This window comes from Dromaius novaehollandiae, chromosome 6, assembly GCF_036370855.1.
Source record: "Dromaius novaehollandiae isolate bDroNov1 chromosome 6, bDroNov1.hap1, whole genome shotgun sequence".
In the NCBI taxonomy this organism is placed as follows: Eukaryota; Metazoa; Chordata; class Aves; order Casuariiformes; family Dromaiidae; genus Dromaius; species Dromaius novaehollandiae.
This window is the reverse complement of record NC_088103.1, coordinates 36,918,676-36,943,420: the sequence shown is the minus strand read 5'-3', so window position 1 is coordinate 36,943,420 and position 24,745 is coordinate 36,918,676. Positions and strand designations below refer to the sequence as shown.

At 46.4% G+C, this 24,745-nt stretch overlaps 1 protein-coding gene and 1 long non-coding RNA gene across 3 annotated transcripts in view; one reads left to right on the top strand and one right to left on the bottom strand.

The window, feature by feature from the left end:
* MXI1 (MAX interactor 1, dimerization protein) overlaps nt 1–24,745 on the bottom strand; it is a 56,512-nt gene that overhangs the window by 3,527 nt on the left and 28,240 nt on the right. For both annotated transcript variants that reach the window (XM_064514208.1, XM_026117474.2), the window contains 2 exons: nt 1,426–1,540; nt 61–232 (listed from right to left, as the gene is read on the bottom strand). In XM_064514208.1, coding sequence (XP_064370278.1) covers nt 61–232; nt 1,426–1,540 — 287 coding nt within the window. The remainder of the gene's footprint in view (nt 1–60; nt 233–1,425; nt 1,541–24,745) is intronic.
* Nucleotides 19,573–23,973, top strand: LOC135328741 (uncharacterized). The gene is made up of 2 exons (XR_010389764.1): nt 19,573–19,800; nt 21,347–23,973. It is a non-coding gene; the product is annotated as an uncharacterized LOC135328741 (long non-coding RNA).

The window sequence follows — 24,745 nt, the reverse complement described above, 5'->3', positions numbered from 1 at the left end:
GATCTCATGCTCCCCCCTCTTAGAGTCCTGTGGATTCACCGCTAGTTCAGTGATACCCACCTCGCTCCGAGTCCGAGCGGTCAGAGGAAATGGTAGATCCAATGCTGTCCATTCGTATTCGCTCTATCTCCTGAGGACCCTGTAGCTGTTCCAGTCTTCTCTTTAGGAATCTTTGTTCTCGTTCCAGGTTCTCAAGCTGGTGTTGGCTCCTCCTCTCAGCCTCTTCAAGTTTCTGACATGATCAAATACGATTCAAGAATTATTTTCATCCTTTTCTCCTTCCCTCCCGCCTCCGTTGCCCAGCCACATGCTTTGCTTAGACCTTCCCAGGTTCCAGAAGGATTTATGCTGTAAAAGATCACTGAACCAAGCTGCCTTCCAGTGTCTGGTGACCATGCCATCTCCTCATATCTTTGCCAGTTCACCAGTCCTGCTAAATCATACACAGTGGCATAAAAAAGCTTGAGGACAGAGCATGTCTAATGGAAACTATTTGAACTGCAGCAGCATATGGGTTGCTCCACATGGGTTAGCTAGCTGTATTACCAAATCTGTCCACAAAGGGGCCCCAATTCCCTTATGCAAACCGATTCAGTATTTGTTATGATTCACTGTAATACAAAAACGTGTCCTGGGAGCTGCGTGTTCCTCGCTGCATGGTTTAGCAGGATTTCTCAGGAACAGTTTTTTATTTAATAAGCGATTTACGTAACATACTACAGATTTCTTTGATCACAGCTGGGAAATCTACCAGGGCACTGTTTTTTGTTTCCTACGGCAAGCACATTGCATAAGAAGGGAGTCACTTCAGGCTAACTATGTCCCTTCAGCAGTGCTCTTTCTCCTTCAGCACTCTCCCTCCCTCCCTCCCTCCCACTATCCTGAGCTGTGACAAAGGATTTCAGCCTTTTCCAGAATACAGACAATGCTGCATTTTCTTTTAATGCTTCCCTTTGCCAGAAGTGAATCAAAAAGGGCATTGGGCTAGCCGGCAGGACCACAGATGAAACCCCAAGAAGCCAGCCACTCTTGGGGTCCAGATTAATGTTGCAGCAGTGGAAACTCACTAGCACATCAGAAAAAGATGCATTTCCCATCAAAATGCAGTCACAGTTTGCATGTCACAGTAGATATGTTTCTCTTTAAAGAGCTGCTGCTGTCAACGACTGATCACAATACCAAACAAGACCCCTGCTCTCCAAATCAATCATTTCTGTCGTTAACAGACTTCATTATGGACTCCTCTAACAATGTGGCTTGTAGTAATGATAAATGATTAACCAAGGGGGCAATGCTTTCTTTCCTTTTTTTTGAAAAGGTGTTAGTCTCCTTCAACACAGATTTACCACTGGGCAGCAAGAATCAGTGATTGAATTGTACTTCCAACAGCCCAGATGGAAAGCAGCTGGGAAAAGCAGCTCCTACCTTGATATGTGCTTTGGCTTTGTTCAGCAGCCCCAGTGTCGTGTGCCTGGTGCAGTCTGGTCCTAGCGGTATCAGAACTTTTAAGCGCTCTAGACACAGGCGGAGGTGAGCTCGGCTGCAAAGCGAGAGGCAGAGGATCACAGCTATGTTTTTGGAAAGGGAATTTCATTTCCTTTTCTGCTTCCCTCCCTTCCCACACATCGCAGGACTCCCCACAGGTACCAGGACAGACTGCTGCTAAACTGTTTACTCTGCAAACACCCGGGCCTCACCAATACCAGCACTATTGCGGACCTCTAGACAGACACTGTTTATTTCCTTGCCCTCTGAACTGATAATCTGATTCAACTGGATGAGCCTTGGGCAGGACAAGGCACAGAGGCAAACGGTACACAGTCTCGTTGGCTTCACATCACTGTTATTTGTTGTCTGCTGTGTTGAGAAGAGCATACGTGAAAGTGCTTTGAATGACTAATACCCTGCACACACTTGTGCATTGGTGGTTCAGGGACATTTGCTACAAACTGATCTAAGCAATGTTTCTTTCCTAAGTCTTCTAACCACAGGAAAAAATTAGAAGATCAGTGAGCAAAACAGTTAGCCCAAAGCAGACAGATGATCCTTAATGGCAATTAAAGGGGCTGATCAGCACTGCTGGAGAGATAGCAGCTCCTGAGCACTGGACTCTGCTCCTTTCTTGGGCCCAGATATGAAATGTTGCAGGTGGTGCAAAGTGCAGGACCTTGCCCTGGGTAGTCTTCTGACCTTGGATCACATCTACAAAGACATCTCAAGTACTACAGCACTGCTGGTGCTCTGAGTCATTTCTACAGAACATGGCAACACATCCTGGGGAAAATGGTTCGGGCAGCAGTGGCAAAACACATTATCCTCACGCACAGGAAAACTGTTCCTGCTTTCTCCTGGTCTCTATCACGCACGCAGGAATAATCAGCAGATTTATGGAAAACTATCAAGTGTGGGTTGCCTTTTTTTCCCCCCTCCCTCTCTCTTTCCCAGACATTAATGATTTATGTCCAAACTTGTCATCTCAGTCAGTAACAATGACATCACCCCCCACCATTCATATGCAAGAAACACGGGTGCAAGAGAGTCCTTAAAGCCTATCCCAGCCCCTGCTCATGCACAAAGAAACTGAATCTTAGCCTGATCCATCTCAATGCAAAGAGGGGGAGGAAAAAAAAAGGGGGGGGGGCACATGGACAGTTCATTTCCATCTTGTTTTTCAAATTCACTATTGCTCCCGGTTTGAAAGGGCTGGAAGAGAGGAGTCTGTAATCAGGCAATTATGTCAGTGACAAGCAAGGATGATTAAGGGTGGAAGGGTCAGGGGTTTTGCTGATGAACTGTCAGTGTAGAGCAGTGTTCACTAGTGGTGCTGCAGCAGTGAGCGCCTCAGCGTTTCTATTATAAATCCCTTTACAAAGGGTCCATCATCCTGTCTGGAGCAGCCATAGGGCTGCATATGACCAACAAGAGCCTTGAGGAACACGTGGTTTTCATTAAGTGTTAATAACTGGGGGGGGGGGGGGAGGGGGGAGGGAGAGGCATGTGTGTGTGTGTCATAATCAAAAAAAAAAAAAACTGAAAAAAAGAAAACAATCCCAAAACCCCAACAACCACATCAGTCTCATCTCTTCCTCCATCAGCTCACTCTAAGCCCAACTCCACTGACATTTAATCCATACAGCTGACACGGGGTCTTCCTTTGCTACCTGCAGATCCATGTTCAACTGACAGCTCTCTCCCAGTCTTCGACAGGAGCCGTGTGCACCTCCTACAGGGGCTGTGCCCAGTGCCTCAGGAGGCTCCGCAGCGACAGCAATGCAAGAGCACTGCTGGCTGGCAGCGGCACTACAGTTCATGCCATTCCATGGGAAACTGGACACTGACTTCTAGCATCTAGAGAGGAGGAGGAGGAGGGTCTTGCAGTTAAGGACATTCTGGGTCTTAGAACCAATTTTTCGCTTTGCCACAGATTTCCTGAATGGCCACTGGCAAGTCACTCGGTGCTCGTCTTCACTGCAGCGTTCACCAAGTCAGAGCTGCCACTGCACAGTCATCGAGCAGCAGCACAGAGCCACATTTATCTTCTCACAGCCCAAGTACAAGCACTAGCCACGCTTCATCCCCTCTATGGGATGAGCCCAAGTTAAAAATGCAGCTTGAGTAGAGTTAGAGATGCTGTGCATAGATCTGGGGTTTTAGGGGCAGGGCTGGTTCCACATAAGCGCTCCTTGACCTGTGATCCACCAAGCTCTGTGCTCAGAAGGGACCTGCTACATAGCATTAGCTACAGGTAGGTGCTGCAGACTCCCCCCTGCCCCGTTGCGCAAGATGCAGCTCCCAATCCATGGTGGCAACTGCATCATGTGTGCAGCAGAAAATAAAGTGTTTGAGGAACCAACATCTGACCAGTGTCAGATGTTTCACAGCACCCTCCTGAATGCAGAAAGAAATGCATAATGCATTTACAGCCTAACCCTTGGGCTGAGTCTCAGCATCGGCGGTTTTACGGTCAACAGGAACAGGGGAAGGCACTGCAGCAGAGACAGCGATGCCTGGAACCAGTGATCAGCTTCGGGCAGGAACAAGTGCAGACTGGATTGCCAAGACAACAAGGTGCAACCACAGGGGTACGAGGGTTGAAAGGATGGCACTGCGATCTGCCATGTCAAAAGCTAGGTCATTACAGACTTGGTGAGAACAACCATGCTAAGCTGCCGAAAGCTACATGAAAAAATCCAGCCATGTAATAAAGTCACAGACACTAAAACAGCAACTGAAACACTTCCCCTTCTGCTCCAGATCAAGGAAAGCAGCTACACGCTGCAGACCCTGACAAGGGCAGAGACAGGATAAGAGTTAAAACGCCTGCCCTCACGAGCACCCTGGAAACACAGGCAGAAAGTTACTTCCCTAGCACATGTGGTCCCAAAGGGAACGTCTCCCCACTGGGAGAACTGTTGGATTTTCCACACACTTTGCACTGCAGCAGCTCTGGGCTGATCCACACTGAGTTTTCTTGCCACCACAAACATAAGCCCATGTATATCTCCAACCCCTGCACAGCCTAGGGATGTGTACAGGGCTTGCAACAGCAGGTCAACCTCAGCAGACCTAAGCTCAGCGCAGGCTGGTGCAGACTGGGCGCTGCCATGCCTTCAGCCCTACTCACCTCCTGCTCTTGGAGGACCCCACATCGGCAGAGCTGCTTGGGAACTCCCTGATCCAGTGCTGTCAGGTTAGCCAAGAGCCACCAAGCCTTCAGACTGACCCGGCACGTAAGCATCTTGCTTTCCTTTAACAGGATCATACCGAACACCTTCTCCAGCTCTCTCCTAGGTCAGCACAGAACGCTGTGCTCAAGGCCCATCTATTTGTTCCTCCCCAAATGCTTCATCTTTTTTACTTTTAAAATGTGACATGATCACAGTCTCTAACCTCTTTTGACGTCCAGCGACCCAAGCTGACCGTTACGGGTTCTTAAACCAAAGAACAAAATGCAGGTCTGACTCACTGATGGGTGGCTTAAGTAAAACAAAGAAATAAAACTCTATCAGAGCTCAAAAACATCACAGGAAATTTAACAGAGCTAAAACACTCTTCCAGAGAGACAGGAATCACAAACCTATTAATCTTTCGTATCAAGTCCTGGAGCGCTACCCAGGCAGCGGTAATCCCACGGGTCAGGCCGTGATGCGAATGTCTTTTCCCCTTGTTTACCTGGGCTCTGTTGCAATGTGCCTTTGACAACGCTGCAGGCTCTTGTATTCAATGAAAATACCAGCATTGTGCAGGCTCCAGACAGAGCCAGACAGCTTTCCATGTAAACCACTGGATTATGCCGATATTTGACGCATCTGCCAATATCTGGAAAAACAAGTCTAAATGACCATATTGTTATATAACAGAGAAACAACTTGGGCTTGGTGCGAAGGGTTGACGCGTCTCACTGCCTTGATCCCAGGGAAGATAGAGGACGACACAGAAGGTAATTCCAGCCTTAGCCAAGGCCAAAGCTTTGTACACTTGCTGCAGGGGAGATGGGAGAGGCCAGAGCCCCTTCTCTTGCCTAAGCAGCTTCAGGAAAAACAGGCTCTCACATGCTATGCTGAGCGCGTGGTAGGTACTGGATATGCTGAAGCACTGGCCTCACATACAGAGGATGCAGAGAGCGCTTTCGACGAGCAGAGCTCCTCTTTCCCAAGAGGTCAGCCCAGTGCCTCCGCTTCTGCTCAGCCTGGGGAGAGGCAAGGCTCCCGCTGAGAGGCCCATGTGGAGCATCAGGGTGGCCAGAAATGGAGTGAAGCACCTGAAGGGCTGAGGGAAACCAGAGCCTAACAGGCACCTTTCTGCCACGCAGAGCTGAGGGCAACCTTATATTCTGTCCAGCCCGGCAACTCTGACTGCCCATGACAGGGGCTCTCGGCCTTCATTGCTTCTTCTCTGATGCGGGGCCAAGAAAAGCCTAGACACAAGTTCCTCGGGGATGTGAGGGCAAGCACAGCAAGGAACCCCTCTTCCCTCTGCCATGGGCTGCTGTGGGAAGAGTTACGCTGGCCTCTGGACACCCAGCACCAGGAGATGGAAGCAGAAGAGAAGGGCAAGCCCAGCAGCTCCACAGCGCTGACGGCTGACATGCAACAAGCTGCAGGTGCTGGCATGTAGAAGAGTACTACCATGTGAAATGGCAGCCCTGCTGCTGCACGCTGTGCATGTACCATTCTCCCTCCCTTTAGTTCATGCCTGCTGGACAGTTGGACTGTATTTGGATTATTTATCCCCTCCCTCCCCGCTATCATCCTCCTCCCTGCCTGAGCCCCTTGCCCCTCTGTCCCAAGCCGGTAGCACCGCAGTGAGCCTGGCCCTTGCTCCATGCGGCCCCTCCTTGCACTTGGCTTTGACTGGCTGCAGAGGGCTGTAATTTCACAGCCTGCTCTCCTCTCTGCCTCCCAATGACATCATTCCCTCCGATTATATAAAGTGCTGGGAGGGAGCCTATATTTATGCTTGCTTTTTGCTCATAGCTTTGGTCGCCTCACTGTAAAACACACATCCAAATCCCACTGCAGCAACTGGGCTCCTGTTCGCCTCGATCAAAACTGCAGTGCAGGAAAAGGTTTGGGTCCAAAAAAAAATTCCCCATTTCCTTCCCCCACTTCTCTGGGGGTATTTTTTCAGGGCTAAGGGTAGGATTCAACCTGTCCACCACTCTGCACCACAGCAAGCTTGGCACAAAGCTCGGGGACCCATGGGGGCAACCCAAGCCTGGTATCTGCTGGTCACAAAGGGGCTAGAAACCCACCTACCTTCAGAGCCCGAAGAGCTCCCCACTGCAAGGGTCAGCCCAGGGCTGGGAAGGTCCCCTGGCTGGGACCCAGGCATGTGCTCCCAGGGCCCGGCGGCTCCGGGAGCGCACTCCAGGACCTCTGAGCCAGCTGTGCCTCCTGCAGACCACGGCTGCTGTGTGGCATGGGGGAGCGAGGCAACCTGCAGCACTAACCTCTCAGAGCCAGGTAATGCCACTCAAGGCCGAGGAAGAGATCTCCTCAGTTTTGGTCAGATACAGACAAATTCCTGAATGTATAACCCACCCGGAGAGACTGCAGCTTCTTTGCCAGCATGTCCCCCCCCCTGCCCCCCCCCCCCCCCCAGCTTCTACCATGGGCAGGAGCAATAGAAACCAAGACAAGAAGAAAATTCCCTGCTGAAAAGCGAGCAAAACACACGTGCATGCTTAGCTCTGAAGCAGCAGGTTTACCAGATTCAGCACTATCCCGTAGTCATACACTGCTGCTAAACTTTGCTGAATCGAGGCTTGAACATCTGCAACACCCCCCTCCCCACACACACACACCCATCTTCAGAAGAGCGAGTCTCCCCCCAGCAGGATATGGCCAGCCAGCCTCCAGCAGCACTTCAAAATGCTGAATTCTAATTTTTGTATGTTGAAAGAAGAGAGCATCTGAGGGAAACGAAAAGTGTTTCCCAGATATTTCTGTACTAGGCCTGCAGGTCTAGAGGGCTTGAATTCAACAATGGATTTAAGCATGCGCTTAACATTAAGAATATGCTTAAGTCCCACTGAGGCTGAATCAGTTACTTGATTTTAAAGAGAAGCAGGGGGTAGGGGGAAAAAAAAAAAAAAACAAGAAGAACAAGCAGAAGGAAGATCCTGACATGGAAAAGAACATTATCATCCTTCCCCTCTGCCCTCCTCTTCCTTCCTCACCTTTTCAAAGAGTTGGGTTTGATTTAACCCTGAAATTAGAACCTGTCAACTTTGTTTGGATTGCAGAGCTAACAGATTGCTTAAAAAATTCAGCAGGGATCACTGGTTAAAGAAAGCAATTCCTGGAGAAATGCAAGTGACCCCACATCGATAATTCATTGGACGGGAATGATTTTGAGATAAAAGTAATGAGAAACACATTCAAAAACCACAGGGCATGGAAAATACGGTTTCCTTCTATAAGCAATTCACAGGTCAGAGGCTTACTTATCTCCAAGAGCCATCATATGACTTGATGTTTTTTCCTTACTCGGGTCCCTAGCCCTCTCCCAAACACAAGCCCCTCTGCAGCAGTGCAGCCGCCCGTCGGCTGAAGGTACCCGAGCCCGCTTCACCGAACGCTTCGGGCTGCGGTGAAGGAAGAGGAGGCTTTGCCAAGCACCTGAATCGGGAATTGAAAGCCAGTCAAGTGCTGGGGACAGAGTCTGTGTTTTCCTTGCTGCAGAGTGTTATGTAATTGCTCTGAGCCCTTGAGCCACGGACAATAAAGCTGTGGTGGCTTCGAGCCAGCCTGCACCCAACATGCTCACACACACGCTCACCCAAATGCCACATGACGGCAGAGAGCGACTCAGGCTTAAAAAGCAAATGTGGTTAAAAATATGCAGTTAAAAGTTAGTATTCTCCGCTTCAGTTATGAAATCATTCGAAACAACCCTTTTGGATTTTAAACCACATATTCTTCTCCTGATTATTTATTTTTTGTGTTTACTCCGAGTTGAACAAGAGACTTGGTCGTTTGCCTGTTTCCAGTCGATTTCTATTGATGGCTCCCTGGCATATAGGAATATTTGTATTGCAAATGCCAATAAAATGTACCATTAAAAAGAAATTGGGGGAAAAAAAAGTCTTTGATATTTACATTTTTTAAGCCTATCATTTGAAAGAATCAAAGAAATGAAAATTTGGGACCTACAATAAAGAGATTTGACAATGTATTATAAATAGGAATTTAAAGACAAACAAATTCTACTGGTAAAATATTCATCCTGATCTTAACCAGACCAGATCTGTGTGCAAAAATTAAAAATAAGTATGCACCCAACTGTATTCTCAAAGCATGGGCAGACAAAAAAACTAACCACAAATGAAGAAGCCAGTGATTAACTAAAAGTAACAAAAATTAAAAAGAAAAATCAGGTAATAACAGCTTTTCAAAGCTATGTGAATCAATGCACCTTTCACCAGTAAGAGGCTGCATAATGGGGAGATAACTAGCTGTACAGTGCCCAAGAAAACAGCAGCCTGATCCAGGTTCTTAGGTGGAAATGAAATACAAATACCAACATGAACGTATTAATGCACACTGCCACAGCAATGCTGTTTGACCATCTCAGTCACAAAAACAAGGCAAAATACACAGGGAAAGGAAGTATCTTACAAAACAACTGAAATAGTCAAAAAAATTAGACAAGTTTTGGGGCACACAAACTCTTTTCCACATCTGGAACAGAAGCTACAAGCCTTAAGTTAAGGATAAAGCAAACATTTTAACTTAAAATACGCTGCCCACACTCTCCCTTCTAAACCTTGGTAGAGGCTGCCCGACAGACCACAGAGATGACCAAGACGAAAGTCCTTCAGCTCTCTTGGCTGGTTTCACTATGCTTTCCAGCAGAGGCACATTTTTTAAGGGAGAAAAATTTGAAAGCAATTTCCTTCCTTTCCTTTCCCCTTCTCTCCCCCCACAAAAAACAGTTTCTGCAAGAGCAGCCCAAGCACAGATCCCGTCAGTCAATCGCAAAAAGAATCAGCAGTCTGGGGAGAGAGGCAGCAGCGCTGAGGACAGACCGTTCCTCCCCTACAAAGCGCTGCCCCAGGTACCAGCCCAAGCCCTGCTGGCCTCGTGCAGCAGAGCGGGGACACGGCCAGGTGAACCCCTGCAGGCACACAGAGGCTGCTTCTACCCCCAGCTCTTCTAGATGGGAAGTCTCATCACTGATTTGAACTTTGGAAGATCTTCAGGCTCGTGGCAAACAGGTTTCAAGACTGACAAACCTTGCACCAAGGCGTCTGCTGCCATGGCTGGCCTGTTCCAACGTGGGTCTTTCTAAGTTGCAACTCCAGTCTGGAGGGGGATGTGTTCACCCCATCCTTCTCTGACACATGACTTTCAGGGTCTCCCTTTCCCAAGAGCCTCCCAGTAACATTCAGTTTTATATCTGGAGGGCTCTCCTCATTTCATTGTGATTTTGAAGGCATAAAAATTCCTCCAAGGCTTTCCAAAATGACAGAAGGGGAAGGGAGAGATAGACGGAGGAGACATCCCTGTGGTGAGGCACGAGGGATCTGGCTGAACAATCTGGCTTTCTTGCAGAACAGCTGTCTCCCAGGTGGCAATACGGAGGGATAACAGACTTCAGGCCGTATCTCCCAAAGGCCATTCAGCCTGTCCCCACAAGCCATGTCCAGCAGGAGCACGGGTTAGCCTAAAACACCTTGATCCGTGTGGACACCTGAAACAGCTTCAGCTTTGAGGATTCAAGGCCATACCACCACAGACACAGCTGTGAAGAGGACACTTTTGGAAGACTCAGGGTCCCGCTCTCATGTCAGAGCACTTCTGAGAGCAGGAGTGCTCCCACCTCTCACTGCGTCTCTGCCACCTCCCTGCTCACCCAAGCTGGTACGGCACCGCAATGGCTGGACTGTCTGCTCAACGAGGTACCACCAGCCTCCGTCTTTCGGTCTGTCCGCATTTCTGTTTCTATCCTACTCCCTGAGAGTCTACTGGATTGGAAGCTCTTTGGGACAAGAATGTAAGTGCCGAATGTACTGAGGGCTAAACAGGATCCCATCACTGCACTCAGAAGTCCTAAATCAGATCCCAAATAATGAGATTAAAGCAACATTACAATTCTGAAGCTGAAGTGATATATCTGAGGCTATTTTCTTCCCCACACAACAACTCCTGAACCACTGGGTCCCATTTGTTGCATATCTTGAATCTTTTGTCTTTGAACTAGAAGGCTAGAAAAACAGAAAATAAAATAATAAAACAGAGATCATTTGTAATCACATAACTCCCAAAACTAGGATGCTTAAAGGAATGGCAAAAAAAACCAAAAAACAAAACAAACAAACAAAAAAGCCCCCTGAATACTCACACTCACAATAACAAGAAACGACACTGAGGTGCCTCCCCCAGAATGAACTATTAACCATTCAGCAAAATGACTGCTCATCCTTTTCTAGCCCCTTTGATCTTCGGAGTCACCAATGTGACACAGTTCTTCAACCCAGTAAAAAAAAAAAAAAAAAAGATCAAAGATAACAGCCTGTGCTTTGCAATGAGGTGATGAGAGCAGCATAGGTGGGCATCGGCCCAACAGAGAAATTAAGTCCATCAGTGACTGGCATTTTCTTTTGCCCCTTCATCTTCATCCAGATCTAGCGCCGAGCAATCAGTGCCTGTGCATCCATCTCTCTTTCCCTCTCCCCGCTCCTCTACAGCTTTCTGCCCTTCTTTGAAAGCAATGAAATACGGACAGTTGTTAAGAGATGTCAAACAGCAGCAGATACTCTGAAGCAGAGTCTATTAACTATTTATTAAAGTAAATCCCCCCCTAAAATTATATACTGGGGGTCTACTATTATTGATCTTGGCCATTATCCACAAAGTATTTTAATCACTGCTGAATCTAATTAACTGAACTTTAATCTACTGTAGCGCGATACGTGATGTTACCAGCTAAACCACTTTTAGGCTCAGCTGTGCTTACTACAGTATGCTAAACCCCATAGCCATCACAGGCTGTAAATGCTCTACATCACCTTCTTTTTCTGACCTAAAAACACGGCCTACTTCCTGCCGGTATGGGCACACCGAAGTGCATCTTGCACAGGACAGTTTGGCATGAACTTTTTGATCACGCTCGCTCCTGGTAAGGCAGGTATCTTCCTGCTGGGGCAGTGGTACCACAATATGGTTACAACGCTGCATTCGGCTACCAGAGAACATGCAACGCAAGCCTGAACACCAACATGCAGCCCAGTCCTGTGAATTATAAAGCCCAGATTAGTCCAGTCTAATAAAAGTTCTGCCTCTGTTAAGAGGCAGTTAAAAATAGAGACCTGCTCTTTAAATAGCCAGCAGTGTCCTGTGCCCTCATTCTCACTAATACCATTATAATCTCTCTCCTCAGGATACACAGGATGCTCACAGTCACCGTCTGGCAATGCCGCTCCAGCCACAGCGGCGTCCACCTCCACACCGCCAACATCCTCATAAGGTGGCCGGGCATTCATCAGAAACGTGCTTCACCGAGGAGGAGGCAGTCACCTGCTTTGTTGCGACCTGCGGATTTCCAGCTTTACTGCCAGAATTAGGTCACCGGCAAAGATAGCCGAGATTTTCCAAACTCACCAGCTATTCTCAGTTATTCTGTTCAGAGGTTTCCTGGCTAAGCCCCATCCCTTTGAAAAGAAATAAGCAGGTAATTCAGCTTTCTGTGAGGCTTCTGCAGTCAGGCTCTGAGGAGTGGAGATACCTACCCTCCCTGCCGAATCCTTACCTGCCTCTGGAACGGTCAGGCACAGGAAAAAGCTCACCAGCTTGGACCCACTTCCACCAAGTCCTAGCAGCCTCTCAAGGAGCAAGGGCAAGCGTGGTGCACACCAGAACACAGCTAAATTATCAGTGACCTGGAGAGACCCTTGGAAGGCAGCTGCCTGCACTGAGGCTGGAAGATCCCGGCTGTCTGCTTCCCAGCAGGCCGCCGGAGAGCAGCGCCCTCTCCTACCTGCCTTGTCCACCAGTGAAAGAGTGAAGAATGCCACCAACCTGCCCTTTGGGATAACATATTACCTGCTTTCAAAACACCAAGCAAGGAACATGGCAGTACCAAGAACACATTGTGATCTGGTACGAGACGTTACTTTCATCATTAACCGAGAAGGGTAAAAAACAGACTATATAAAATTCTTTAAATTACACAGATATGCAATTGCTACAAAAAGGTATTTTTACTGTTCATTAAGATAGGACTGAAGTTTTCCATCTTATTTTTTTTTATTTGCAATTATATTCCAGTTTCCTAACCTCATGGAAGAAAATCGTAACTCCTGTTGAAAAGATATTCTACAAATGTGACAATGTGGAACAATTGTTTACACAAAAGCTTTTATACCAGAAGGAAAGTATGTGCTCTTTATCTAATACCACTTCACACTGTCTGAAATATTTAAGGAGTCATCAAATATCTACTGTACCTCTCAGGTACAGGGGGCATGCATCTGGAACAGAGGAAGCAGTGCATGTAATTTTGTAAAATTATTTTAAATTTAACCTCAGACTTCCCAGGAAAAGGAATTATCATCACTATCAAATGTGTGGTTAAAAAAAAAAAAAAAAAGTATCACACCACTGTAACTAGGAAGGAAAACTGAAGAGATTCTAGCACTGTTTTTCCTATTGGATAGGGATTTCTGCACACAAACAACAGTAATGCTGTATTTCACAGTCAAGGAGTTAGCTAACAATAAGTGCCAAGCAGTTTTAATTCAAGTTAACTTTGTGTTGTGCAGCAGGGGAATATGAACAAAGAAGTGCAACTCCCAGCATTATGACAGGAGACGAGTCACATCCTGAGGAGTCTCACACATACCGAGGTAAGTCCCTCTGAAAAGAGGTACCAGGGAGTGCAAAAAGGCACCTTTTTTCTGCCTAACAAGTATGACATGCTAATTTAAAATTTTTGTATATCAGTACAATTTGTCCACTCAGAAGCAGGATTATCACCTAGAAAGTTAAAACCATGTAAACTTTAGGAGGGGAAAAAAGAGACCCTATCTTACCCTTTCCCTTTAACTACTTGTAATACTTCCCTTGCCTTCTCTCACTCTTCCCAGGGCACGTATGAAGGCCAAGAGACCTAAGATTGCTCGAACCCCAAACAGGGAACACGTATGAAGGTGGCCACTTGGAAATCATTTCCTTGGGCAAGAAACAAAACAAAATGCATCCATAAATGAAAATTGCTCAACTTTTCAGCTCAGCTGTGGAGTTCCCAAATCCTTCCAACAGGGCCCAAAAAAATCATTCTATTAAGTACAGGACATTCTTCCTCGTGAACTCTTGATCAGCTGGAGAAGATCATCAGGACCCTGCCTTGGTCAGCAATGTTGAAGATGGGTATGATTCTCATTCCCCAAAACAGCTGTAGTTGAGTAAGCTAACATTTGTGGGAGAATTAGCTGCCTCACCCTTGCTCGCTCTGTATTCTCCCAGCAGGAAAAAGGTTTGGATCCTACCTGCGAACACCACTGAGAGGTTCACGGTTTGTTTGGAGTGCGGGGAGGGGAGCTAGAACACCCAGTCCTCAGGTTGGTTTCCATTTGCTCAACTATCAACTATTGGGACAGTATTAAAACCAGGAAACAACTACATGAGCTTTCAGAAGTATCTGCAATGACACTGCATTATAAGCACAATCACCTCCTGCCCTTCCCTGTTACTCTGTAGTACTTGTGTCCCTCACAGGACCTCCTAAATACAGGCAAGATAAAATACTATTTTATGGTCACGCATTTTCTACACATTGCCCCATCCTGGGATCGCTCCTTGGTTGCTTCAAAAATCCCCAATGTTTAAAAAGCCAATCAAAGACAGCCTCACAAAGGATTTTCACTGCAACTCATTCACCTAGGAACAACTTATCAAAGCAGCTATGGTGGGCTTCATCACCTGGAGAACTAAGTGGCAAATCGACAAGCACATTTCTCAACTTTCCCACTGCAATGCTAGCCTGAAGCCTGTAGAATCTACATGTGTTTTTGGGATGGACAAAACAGCAGCTAAACAACACCAGCTCCTCAACTTGCTTGCTCCACAAGCAGGAAAGGGTCACGTAGCAGGCAAGGTCTTCAAGTGAGAGTCAGGAGATCTGTCTGCAGAGAGCTTGCATGACCTCAGGTAAATCCCTTGAACTGAAGCACGCACTGCTCATCCACAGAATGGATCTAAGCCTAATTCCTTCACAGAGTGCTGCAAAGCTAAATCCACTCTTGTTTTTCAGATGCTCATGTAGTTCAGCAATGACGCTTGTATGTGAAGTGCCTAGACAGGAGGAAGCTGAATGAAACAACTTTCCAAAGTTTTCACAGCTAGTTAATAATGCCCAAGATACAAGATGACTGTGTTTTTCAAAACAGATCAATAACCCCTCACTCCTCCCCATATATATGCAGCAAAACGTTTCTTCATCTAAGGCCTCTCTTGAGGCTGTCCCTGAAATGGAATTTCAGCAAAGTTCACAGGAGTTTTGCCTCAACAAGGACCACAAGATGAAGGCAGTAATGCTGACTTTGCAATCATGTCACCATAAAACTTTGTATTCCTTCATAACATTAACAGTGGCACAACAGAAATTAAATCTCACATGTCCAAAAGACTCATTAAAAAAAAGTAGCTCAGACACCATATGATTAAAAAAGCAAATACAAACACCTACATAAGATGCTTCCCTTCCTTTTTGTTTTTAGGTTACACCAAGTCACACGCTGGTTTTATGTGGGGGATAGAAAACACTTGATTCCAGGTGCTGGGATTTGCAAGTCACAGAGCATCACCAGAACTGCAGCAGAGATTACAAGAGCTGCCAAGACTAATTATATTTTCCACTTTAGATAACAGAACAGTTTTAACAAATGCTCCTTTACAAAGAAAAAAGCCTTTAAGAAACCCATTCAGTTTGCTTTCCCTGCCTGGCTCAGGAGAGCTGCAAGGCAGCACTCTCTGCACAGACCTCAGAGCCAACTTGAAGGGCTTATGGGAATCCACTACTTCTGCACAAAAGCTTTCCACTTGGGCTACTGCTAACCATTTTCAAGTGTGCTCAACCCACGGCTTGTGCCCCTTTCCCCCTGCGCTCTTTTCCCATTGCATATATTTTTCTCAGCCATCACTAAGGAAAAAAAAAATAAAAGAGAGAGAGAGGAAAAAAAAGAAATTCAAGGAAACTCCAGGTTGCACTCATGACTCCAGAGGGTCTTTGCATGCTTTGCAGAAGTATGCCACAACAGACAAAAAATGTCCCTTCTCCTCCCCCTCTGCAATCCCTGCACCGAAATGCATCCCCATATATTCTTCTTCCAGTGAACACCAAGCCTGTAAGCTGCTTTTCCAAGCCAAGAAAAGTTTAAAAGAGGTCACACCACAGAGAACAGTCTCTACGCATTTCCTAGGAGGGTCATATTACGTTGAATATCCATCAGAGACAAAGTGTTCTCATCTGGTTTCCCACTTCTTTTGGCATCAAAAGCTGCATCCTGGGTAGGTGAAGTGGCAAACGTGTACTGGGAAAAGGGAAGAGGAAACTTTTTTCTACTCTGTTATCTCAAACAGAATTCCCAGGATTACTTCCAGGGTCTAACAGATTTATTCCTGTTCCAAAAGCTGGTTATTATATTCAGCATTCAGGACTCCCCTTCAAACACACAGAAGCACTCAAGTTTGCTTGCTTTGCTGTTCTCCTACAGCAATGCTGAAATCATTTTCTCCTGAGTTAGACATTAGGAAAAACTTTCTAGTGGTAATGACAGTTAATCAGTGCAATGGGTTGTGCTGCCTCCCTAGGCAATCCGGCTGTCAGAGGTTTTTAAGACCACGTTAGATAAGCATCTGTCAGGAATGGCCCTGGGGCAAGGGGATGGACCAAATGAACTCTGCAGGCCCCTCTCAGCCCCATCTTCGAATACCCCATGAAACCCCGCATAAATCTGAAGACTGCGGCTTCTCGCTCTTTTTGCTACAGGGCCTGAGAGGGCTGCAGAGGCAGCGTGCTGAGTCTCTGGAAAGCGAAGGGGAATTTTGTGGCTCTCATCTATGACCCTGCTGACAAAGCACAAGATTTACTCTGGAATGGAAGCCGTAGCTGCTGCGCGCGGCTGGAAAATGGCAGTAATGCCACGCGCACGAGAGCAGAGAGCAAAGGAAAGGGATAATCAGGAGGCCTCTGCAACACAGACTTTCCACTAAGGAACAAGACAATGCCCTGCCCTACAGGTTGGTGAGGAAAGGACAGGAGCAAAGTGAACAAGAGGGGCTGCAAACGCTGAGACAGCACCATGACGTAGAATTTCCCAGATGGGAAATTGGAAAGGAACTGAAATTCTTCCTTGGCCAAGGAAGAACTGGCTAAAGAGGAACATGTGCACTACAGCAGGTAGCATGAGACCAGAGGGAAGAGACAGGGAGGGAGGAATCACAGCCAATCAGCAGAAGGGAATGAGCATCCTGAGCCTCACGGGGAACCGGAGGAAGCAGTCAGACCTCGACGATACAGGCCTCTCGCAGTCTCGGTTGCTGCTGCTCTCGCTCTTCCTTGCCCAGAACAATTCTCATCTCAAAGGGGAGCGCTCCCCCAAGAGCGGCTGCAACCAACTACGGCCTCGACGTCCCAACTAGCCTCCTGCACACAGGTTAGCAGCTGCAAACATGGGAGAGAGCAGCCAGCTCTGAGGAGCGCGGGGATCTGGCCTATGAGAAAAATTAGATACACTAGGAAACAAACAGAGCTCAGAGGGAAAAAAACAAACTGTATGCACAGCTGGGGCTCTGCCTTTTCCCTGTTAAAGAGATGGGCACACAGATTTTAACGGCGAGCCCTTTGTATGTGCTTGCACGTAACTGTGTGCATCTGTGCAAGTGTGAGCACTCACCCTACATTCAGCCTCTTGACATTACTGAAGTGTAGCTAATGAGTGGTATTTTCTGAGCTTTATGGAAGACTGCCAAAAAAATAAGAAGAAATCTGACAGGGCAATGCAGAACTCAACCTGCCCCAGGGAACAAGGCCAAATATGTGGAATGAAGGACATGGAGATACAAAGCAATCTCTTTTTGACCTCTAATTTCTCTGATAAAACTGCTACTGTACTGCCTCTTCTCAGACTAACTCATTTGAAGAATTTCACTAAGTTTCCAGATGGAACAGAGTCCTCCCCATCTAAGGACTGGCTGCTGGCCATGTTCAATTACAGTAAATTACACCAGGTGTTCAACAGGTTGGGTCTTTAAGTAGCATCGGAAAGTCCCTCCTGGGAGAAGATGGTGCAGAATATATCACTCAGGACTTTCTGAAGCTCTGGGAGAGCCTCAGCATTTCCTCCTGCATAATCTAGCTCTGATGTGAGAGAAGAGAGAACACACTGCGGTAGCACACGGGAATCCTGACAGCTCTCTGTTGTCAGGTCCTGACAGACACTCATGGCTGGCCAGAGTCCTCTTCTAGGCTGGAGGTAGCCATAGTGTGCCCTGCAGGGGTGATCTACTGCCGAACCCTCCTGTCCTCTCCCTTTGCTCTTCTCTGCTGCGCAGAGGATCAACTCATAGGCAAATAAGCAGCATCAACTCCCTTTTCCTTCCCACATGTCCCCTTTGATCGGCATGTGCTTCTGCCAGCCTTCACCCCCATAGGAGAGTGTTTGCCCTTCCCCTACAAACCAGTATGCCCACTCATTCGTATTAAGAGTGTTTTCTATCAAATGTTTTCCCTTGCATTGTATCATTTGGACAGTAAACAATTTGGAGCAGCAACCCTGGGCACTGCTCTCTGAATGACCAGGCACAACTACAGCCCTGTAAAGACAACCGGGGGAAGCATCAAGTGCCTGAACGATTTAGGAACAGGCGCTCATTTGAGAGTCATTAAGGTCTGTTCTTCTAAATGATTTGGACACTTTTAGATGTTCATTCCACCCCAGCTCAGCAATCGGCCAACTCGGAGATAGCAGGCGCCACTTGACTACAGAAGTGTGACTAAGTTTTGTGCAGCTGTTTACCACCTACCACAATGAAAACCACACCCTTATCACATGAAGTGTTATCACCTTGGACCATGTGTGCACCCACTGATACCATTCGGAGTCTATTTCTAGGAAAGCAACTCTGCACTTCAAGCTCATGTCCTGTTTCCAGGGGAGGTTTCGGTACGTAAGCTTTTTGTACTGATTTCTGTTATGTCTCCACCTTTCCTTCAGCCCCTCCTGGGCAGACGCCCTTGCGCAGGCAGTTACCAGATCACTATGCAACGGCTGCACCCCCTTTCTCCCTCACCCTCTGGGAACCCAGGAGCTGAACATGCTAATCTGCAGAATCTCCCATTCACAAAAGTGCAAAGTTAAGAGCAAAAGCCATCCATCCTTTTCCAAAGCTTTTCATTTTTCCTTAAATAAGTCATGCTGTTTTATGAAAGCTCTCTCAAAGGTAAATAATTAACAGGGAAAAGGGATAGAAAAAAATCTTACCACACAGCTAAAGGAAAGTGATGTGCAGGCAGTAGCGTACACATAAAGAATACCCTCAAAAGACAGCTATTAATTTTTTAAACGGAGTATCAGGCAGGAGACCTGACTCATCCCATCGCATTGGGATCCAAGGATTCTTAAGCTCTCCTTCAGACTCAGGCAAATCCAAAACCTTTATATGAGATTCACTCTAACATCTGGCAGACAGAAGCACCACCTTTAAAAAGGGGATACTCCAATTCTGTAAAGGCACGGTGAGGATTTACCAAAGATTAAAGACAAAGAGTGCTAGGTAGAGATGACCTGTATTTCTACACAAATTCAAACTGCCAAGACACACAGAAAGTGAGGCAGGTAGTCGATACCACTGGGTTTTCCTGTCACTGCGTACCACCCCGCTCCTGGCTTAGCCCTGGCTGTGTTATCAGATGTTGTCATGGGAGGAGAATTCCTGACCCTTGGTTGCACATTGCCCATTTAATTGTTTTATGGTTGTCACATGCCCTGTTTGGGAGGAAACCTGCCTTGTCTGTTTGCCCACAGCTATGCAAACTGCTCTCATGCCAAAGAGTCCCAGGCAGGAGGAAGGACAGGGATTGCTAGGGCGAGCAGCAGCATTTGCAGCCAGAGGACTATAATGACAGTAGCAGCAGGATGCAGCCCTCTACTTTTGTGTCCCGGACGAAGCTAAGAAAACTGGTTACACACTTGCACTAAATACTGCTGCTCACAATGTATAACGCAACTCAGCAGGCTCCTGAGGTCATGGGCTAGACCACGCTGACACCACACAGGATGCTCCAGCAGCAAAGGTACCTTTTCCTTGTGCCCCTCTTCTCTTTTCAGCTGGGAGAAGGCATGAAGGCAGCAGGACAGCATCACTCCTCACCCCCTAGCCCTGGTAACAATGACAGGCAGGACAGTGAGGGGGATACCACGAGCAAGGGGGAAGTTTTGAAGGAAGCAGAGGTGGCAGAGGAGAGACTTGTGTAAAGGAGAGGAAAAGCAAGTTGGAGATGTGACCCAAGGGAGCAAAGGAGCGGGTCAGCACTAACCTGTTCCCACATGCTCATGGGTCAGGCACTGGATCCGTGCATTTGTGCTCCCCACTTGCTGAAGAAGAGTCTAACAGCTCCTCTCTCCCTCCTCAGAGTATCATGAAAGTTACGATATTTTGGTAGGAACAGGCCACATCCACAAAGGAGAGTGAGAACACTTCTTGCCTATATTTCCTATTCAACATTGAGTTTTCCTTTGGTTATCACAAGGCTGCACAGGCCATGTTGCTATAGTAGCCTCAGCAAGCGTATCAGATATAGATATAGATCAGCACACACAAACAGCTGCAGGCAACTCCAGCTTCTGCCCCAAGAGTACGAAGTCCCGAAACTTGCAGTTAACAGGTAATCTATCTCAGAAATTATATTCCTATTACCTCATCTTCTCTGAGGCAGAGACTCCCCGAGTGGCTTTTAGCCAGCAATGCTTTCGGGCCCATGAGTAATGTTAGTCACTTGAACAAGACAAGTTGTTGCATCAGAATTTCTGTCTCTCAGCATTTCAACAAACAGCACCCCAGGAGAAAAGAGCCTGCAGAGTCTCCAGCGAGGCATTTGGGAGAGATAAGGGAAGTACAGTGAAAACTGAGCCGGGAAAGCAGAATGCTCGACTTCCTACGTGGGGCCAGAGTCTTCCCTTTTCCAACCCCACTGATTTGTGGGTGGGTTTGCCCAGTCTTTATCTTTTCAGGACACCCATAAAAATACAGTAAAGGAAAGGGGTCAGCCTAAAACAAAACCAGGGCAACACATCCGAACAGAAATTTGAAGATGCAAGTTTGGGGAGAGACCCAAGAACCAAAGCTGGCAATGGTCATTCCAGACTAGATACCACCTAAGTACAGGTGACTGCTTTCCTAACACATCCACAGTACTTACCACATCACCTCCTAGCTCCCTTACAGCAGTAAACAACCGGCAAGGCACCACTTGATACCAGTTCTATTCACTACTCTGGAAATTTTAAGTACAGGACTCCAAATACAAAAACTCAGCCAGCAAGTTGGGAGACCTAGCTCTAGACTAGGTGTCTTTCCAACATGGGGGTAACCTCTAAAGTCTCCCTTCTGGGAGGCAGAAGGAGGAAGAACAGATTCTCAGCATCAGATCCTCGTGGCAAGCCCAAGCAGACTGTGTTGACACTTTTTTCTATACTATGGGAGGAAAATATATGAGCAAGTGTCCCCAAAATGTTGTGCAACACTGCTCAAACAAAAACATTTTGCTTTGAGAAAAATTATCCAAAATAATGGTATTGTTCCTTTTCTCTTTCCTTCTCCCATTGCTGTTGGATTCATAGGGGAGGTGGAGAGATCTGGGAGGAAAAAAGGAAGGAAGGAAGGAATGTATTCTTCTCCAAATCACTTTGAATTAAAAAGAAAAAAACACTGAAACTAGAAATTCCAGTTGAGCAGTGCTGAAGAACTTCCAACAAAATGAAGATCATTTTGTTTCCTTCTGAATTTGGCATGAAAACTAACTGTCCCTTTTGAGCTGCTTTACTTAAAGTGTTCTGTTGTCCAGCCAATATGAAACAAAGCCTTCATGGACTTCAGATTGTGCAAAAGTGGCATTTTGGCTCACTTACAAGAAGGCACATCTCATGAACAAGTGTAGTGGTCAACCAAAGAGACCTTATCTGCATTTTACAACATCTGACCGGTGAGGTCCCAGAGCAACACAGAGAAATAACAGCAATATAGCAAAAGGCAGTGATGAAAGTAACTGAACACGCACAGAAAGAACATCTCTCTGATAGCTTTACCCCACAAACTACTCTAAATCAGACCCAAGACAGAGCCCCACAGATTTCACTCTCCACGTTAGGCAAAAAGGGGCAGAGCGGCACAGTAGTTACCTGGATCTCACCCCCAAACTAACATGTTTCAGGCACATGTTTCAACTTTGTTAAAAATTGTTGGTCCCAACTATAAATGGCTGCGTTTGTCATCCAAGCTCCAGAGTCCAAGACAGCTAGCTACGTCCAGCCCCTGCTCCGTGTCAGCCACTGAGACAGGAGGATTTAGCCACAGCTCCCACAGGGCCACGCTGGATCAGGGCATGCTCTGACCTTTGGATGCGTCAAACGAAGATGCATGCTCAGCTGTACTGGCCATGGTTTGGCTGCCGCAGGGAACACCACAACTTCCAAGTTTTATTAATGAGGAAAAAAATATGTACTGTCAACATTTGCAACATGAAGTTAACATGAAAACAAAACTGACTCCAGAGGACAAATGAAGTTTACTGGATTAGTTTCTTGTTCCAGCTCCCCTGACAAATAGCACTGAACTTACCACTGCAACCATCAGTCGGTTCAAGGCAAATACCGCTCAGGTTGCCTTGGCAAGTATATACACACCAGCACAAAAGCAGAAGCATCCGTGTTTATTCAGAGTGGTGGGGATTCACGGCGCTTTCCCTTCCCTCTATCTTCCCAGCCTAGACAGCACGTCTGCACCACTTCATACCAGAACTACTTAAACGCGCTGTGCTCTGTAGTTAAATGCCTTCCCCTCCTTCTCCTCTTGCATTTTGCTAATACAGACACCCGCAAGCTCCTGTTCTAGCAAAACAGAGCCACATTACGTAATTGCTGCAGAGACTGAGAAAGCCACGTGTTTCAGTGGAAACTGAGCCAGGTCAGGGTTTTCTCCCAAACGTTCAGCAGGGCTTCTCCTTTCCCTCTCCTGCTACCTCAAATACGCAGCCTAGCGAAACAGCCACCCCGACGTGAGAGCGCTTCGGAGAAACGCTCTGCCATTAACCGAGCCTCTCCCGTTGCAGGAGGAGGGCACGGGGGATCACAGAAGATAGGGGAGATCCCAGTAACAGTCGGGACCACAGTGCTCGATCGCTGCTACGGGTTCATCTCCTTCACTGTTTCTGATCCTCTCAGGAGACATGGAAGAGAAAGGATCTTACAACACTCTACCCTGTATCTTCTGGAGAGCTGCAAGGCGAGTGAGAGTTTCAGCTCGTTCTGATTTCAGCACTTCTCCCAGGGCTTCCTCCCCTTCCTCAAGTCCGTCTGCTGTCAGAGCTACGTTACGGTTATCAGAGGAAAAGCCTGCCCTAGCAACTCATTCATTACCCAATTACTCAGTTCAGTTTTCCTTCTTTTTGCTGTATTACAGTCCCAAGAGTAATCCGCTCACGTAGAGTCTTGCAAGATAAATCAAAATTAAATTAAAAGAAATTAGCCCAAACTTAAAAAAAAAACCCACCTCTTTACACACTAAAAAACCCAAACAAACAAAACAAAAAACCCTCCCAAGAGATAAGTGATTTTCCTACCTGGTTATCTCTGACCACGATTATTTTTATACTGCTTTAGTACTCAAACAACGTTTCTCATCTAAAGGCTCTCTAGCGTCCCCGCACCTAGGCTGCACCCACTGTAGCCCTGCAATCTCACAGTCATCACCAAAACCAAACAGATCAGTCTGGATATAAAGAAACAGAAATTTTATGAAAACCTGATCAATAGCTTTATAAATATCCTTCTTGCTCTGTCGGGGGCTATAACCCCTCTGACAGGCAATAACGCCATGTTGGTCTACCAAAATTGCCACTTCACAAACGAGCAGGAAAGTTGCCTCGGTGCTGCGTACGTGCTCCTGCTACCGCACTGACCACATCCTTCCCAAACCAGACAGCAGCTCAAGTGTTCACAACCGACGGTTAATCCTGCTATCTTTTAACTTTAAACGTGCTCCTGTATAAGATTACGCGTCCATACACATATACGTGCGCTATTTCACCTAAGCCTGAACTTTTCGGTATTTTTGAGAAAATGTTTTCCTACCAGAGTTCATATTTTAGTCACTTGCTCTATAGCACTTTCTTTTACACAAATGATGGGTTCTTGTTTAAGAACTACAGTATATTGGTGGGCATATTAAAGGACTAAGGAGTATTGCATTAGTTATGTCTTGCAGCTTATGAGAAGCAGAAAACTGGTTTCATGTTTAAATGCAAGCTATGACTCATCCTGGGCAGAGATAAACTGAAACACATACCCATTAAATAGCAAACACAAACAGTTTTCCAACATGAGGATTAATGGCAGATAATAACTATAAATTAACTTTAATCTTCTAGAAATCAAACAAAGCCCCTTCTATAAATGTCACGGCAATCTCTTCGGATAAGAAACCAAATCAAAGCAGAAAGAGAAGTCACTTAAATATTACAGTTGTTACTGGGTACCAAATCAAGCATTTCTTTACCAGAATCACTGTAGTGTATATGAAATATTCCAAGACTAAGAAAAGGACTGGAGCTTAAAACATTGCTTTAATTTATTTTTATATATTTTTAGCTGCTTTTGGACATCAAAGGGGTACAAGATTGCTAATCCTGATGCATACAAACATAACCGAGTCCAAGTTAAATTGCATATTCAAAATGAAGAAGAACATTTTCCGCTGTTCCCCTGCTATTGCTTGAAGCAGCTCTGTGTAATTGTTGAATGGGTTAAAATTTAACTGAACACAAGAAGGCTGCTGCTAGCAGACAGAAGGAGAAAAAAAAATCAGAGTCAGAGACCTAATAGTGGACAATTTTGAAAATTATAGTGTGTGTCAATAATGGAGATAACAGTGAGATTCAAAAGGAATAATCTCAAAGAATAGGGAAAATGAGCACCTGCCAGCAACAAAGCCATTAGTATCAGGGCTTTTATCTTTGCCACAGT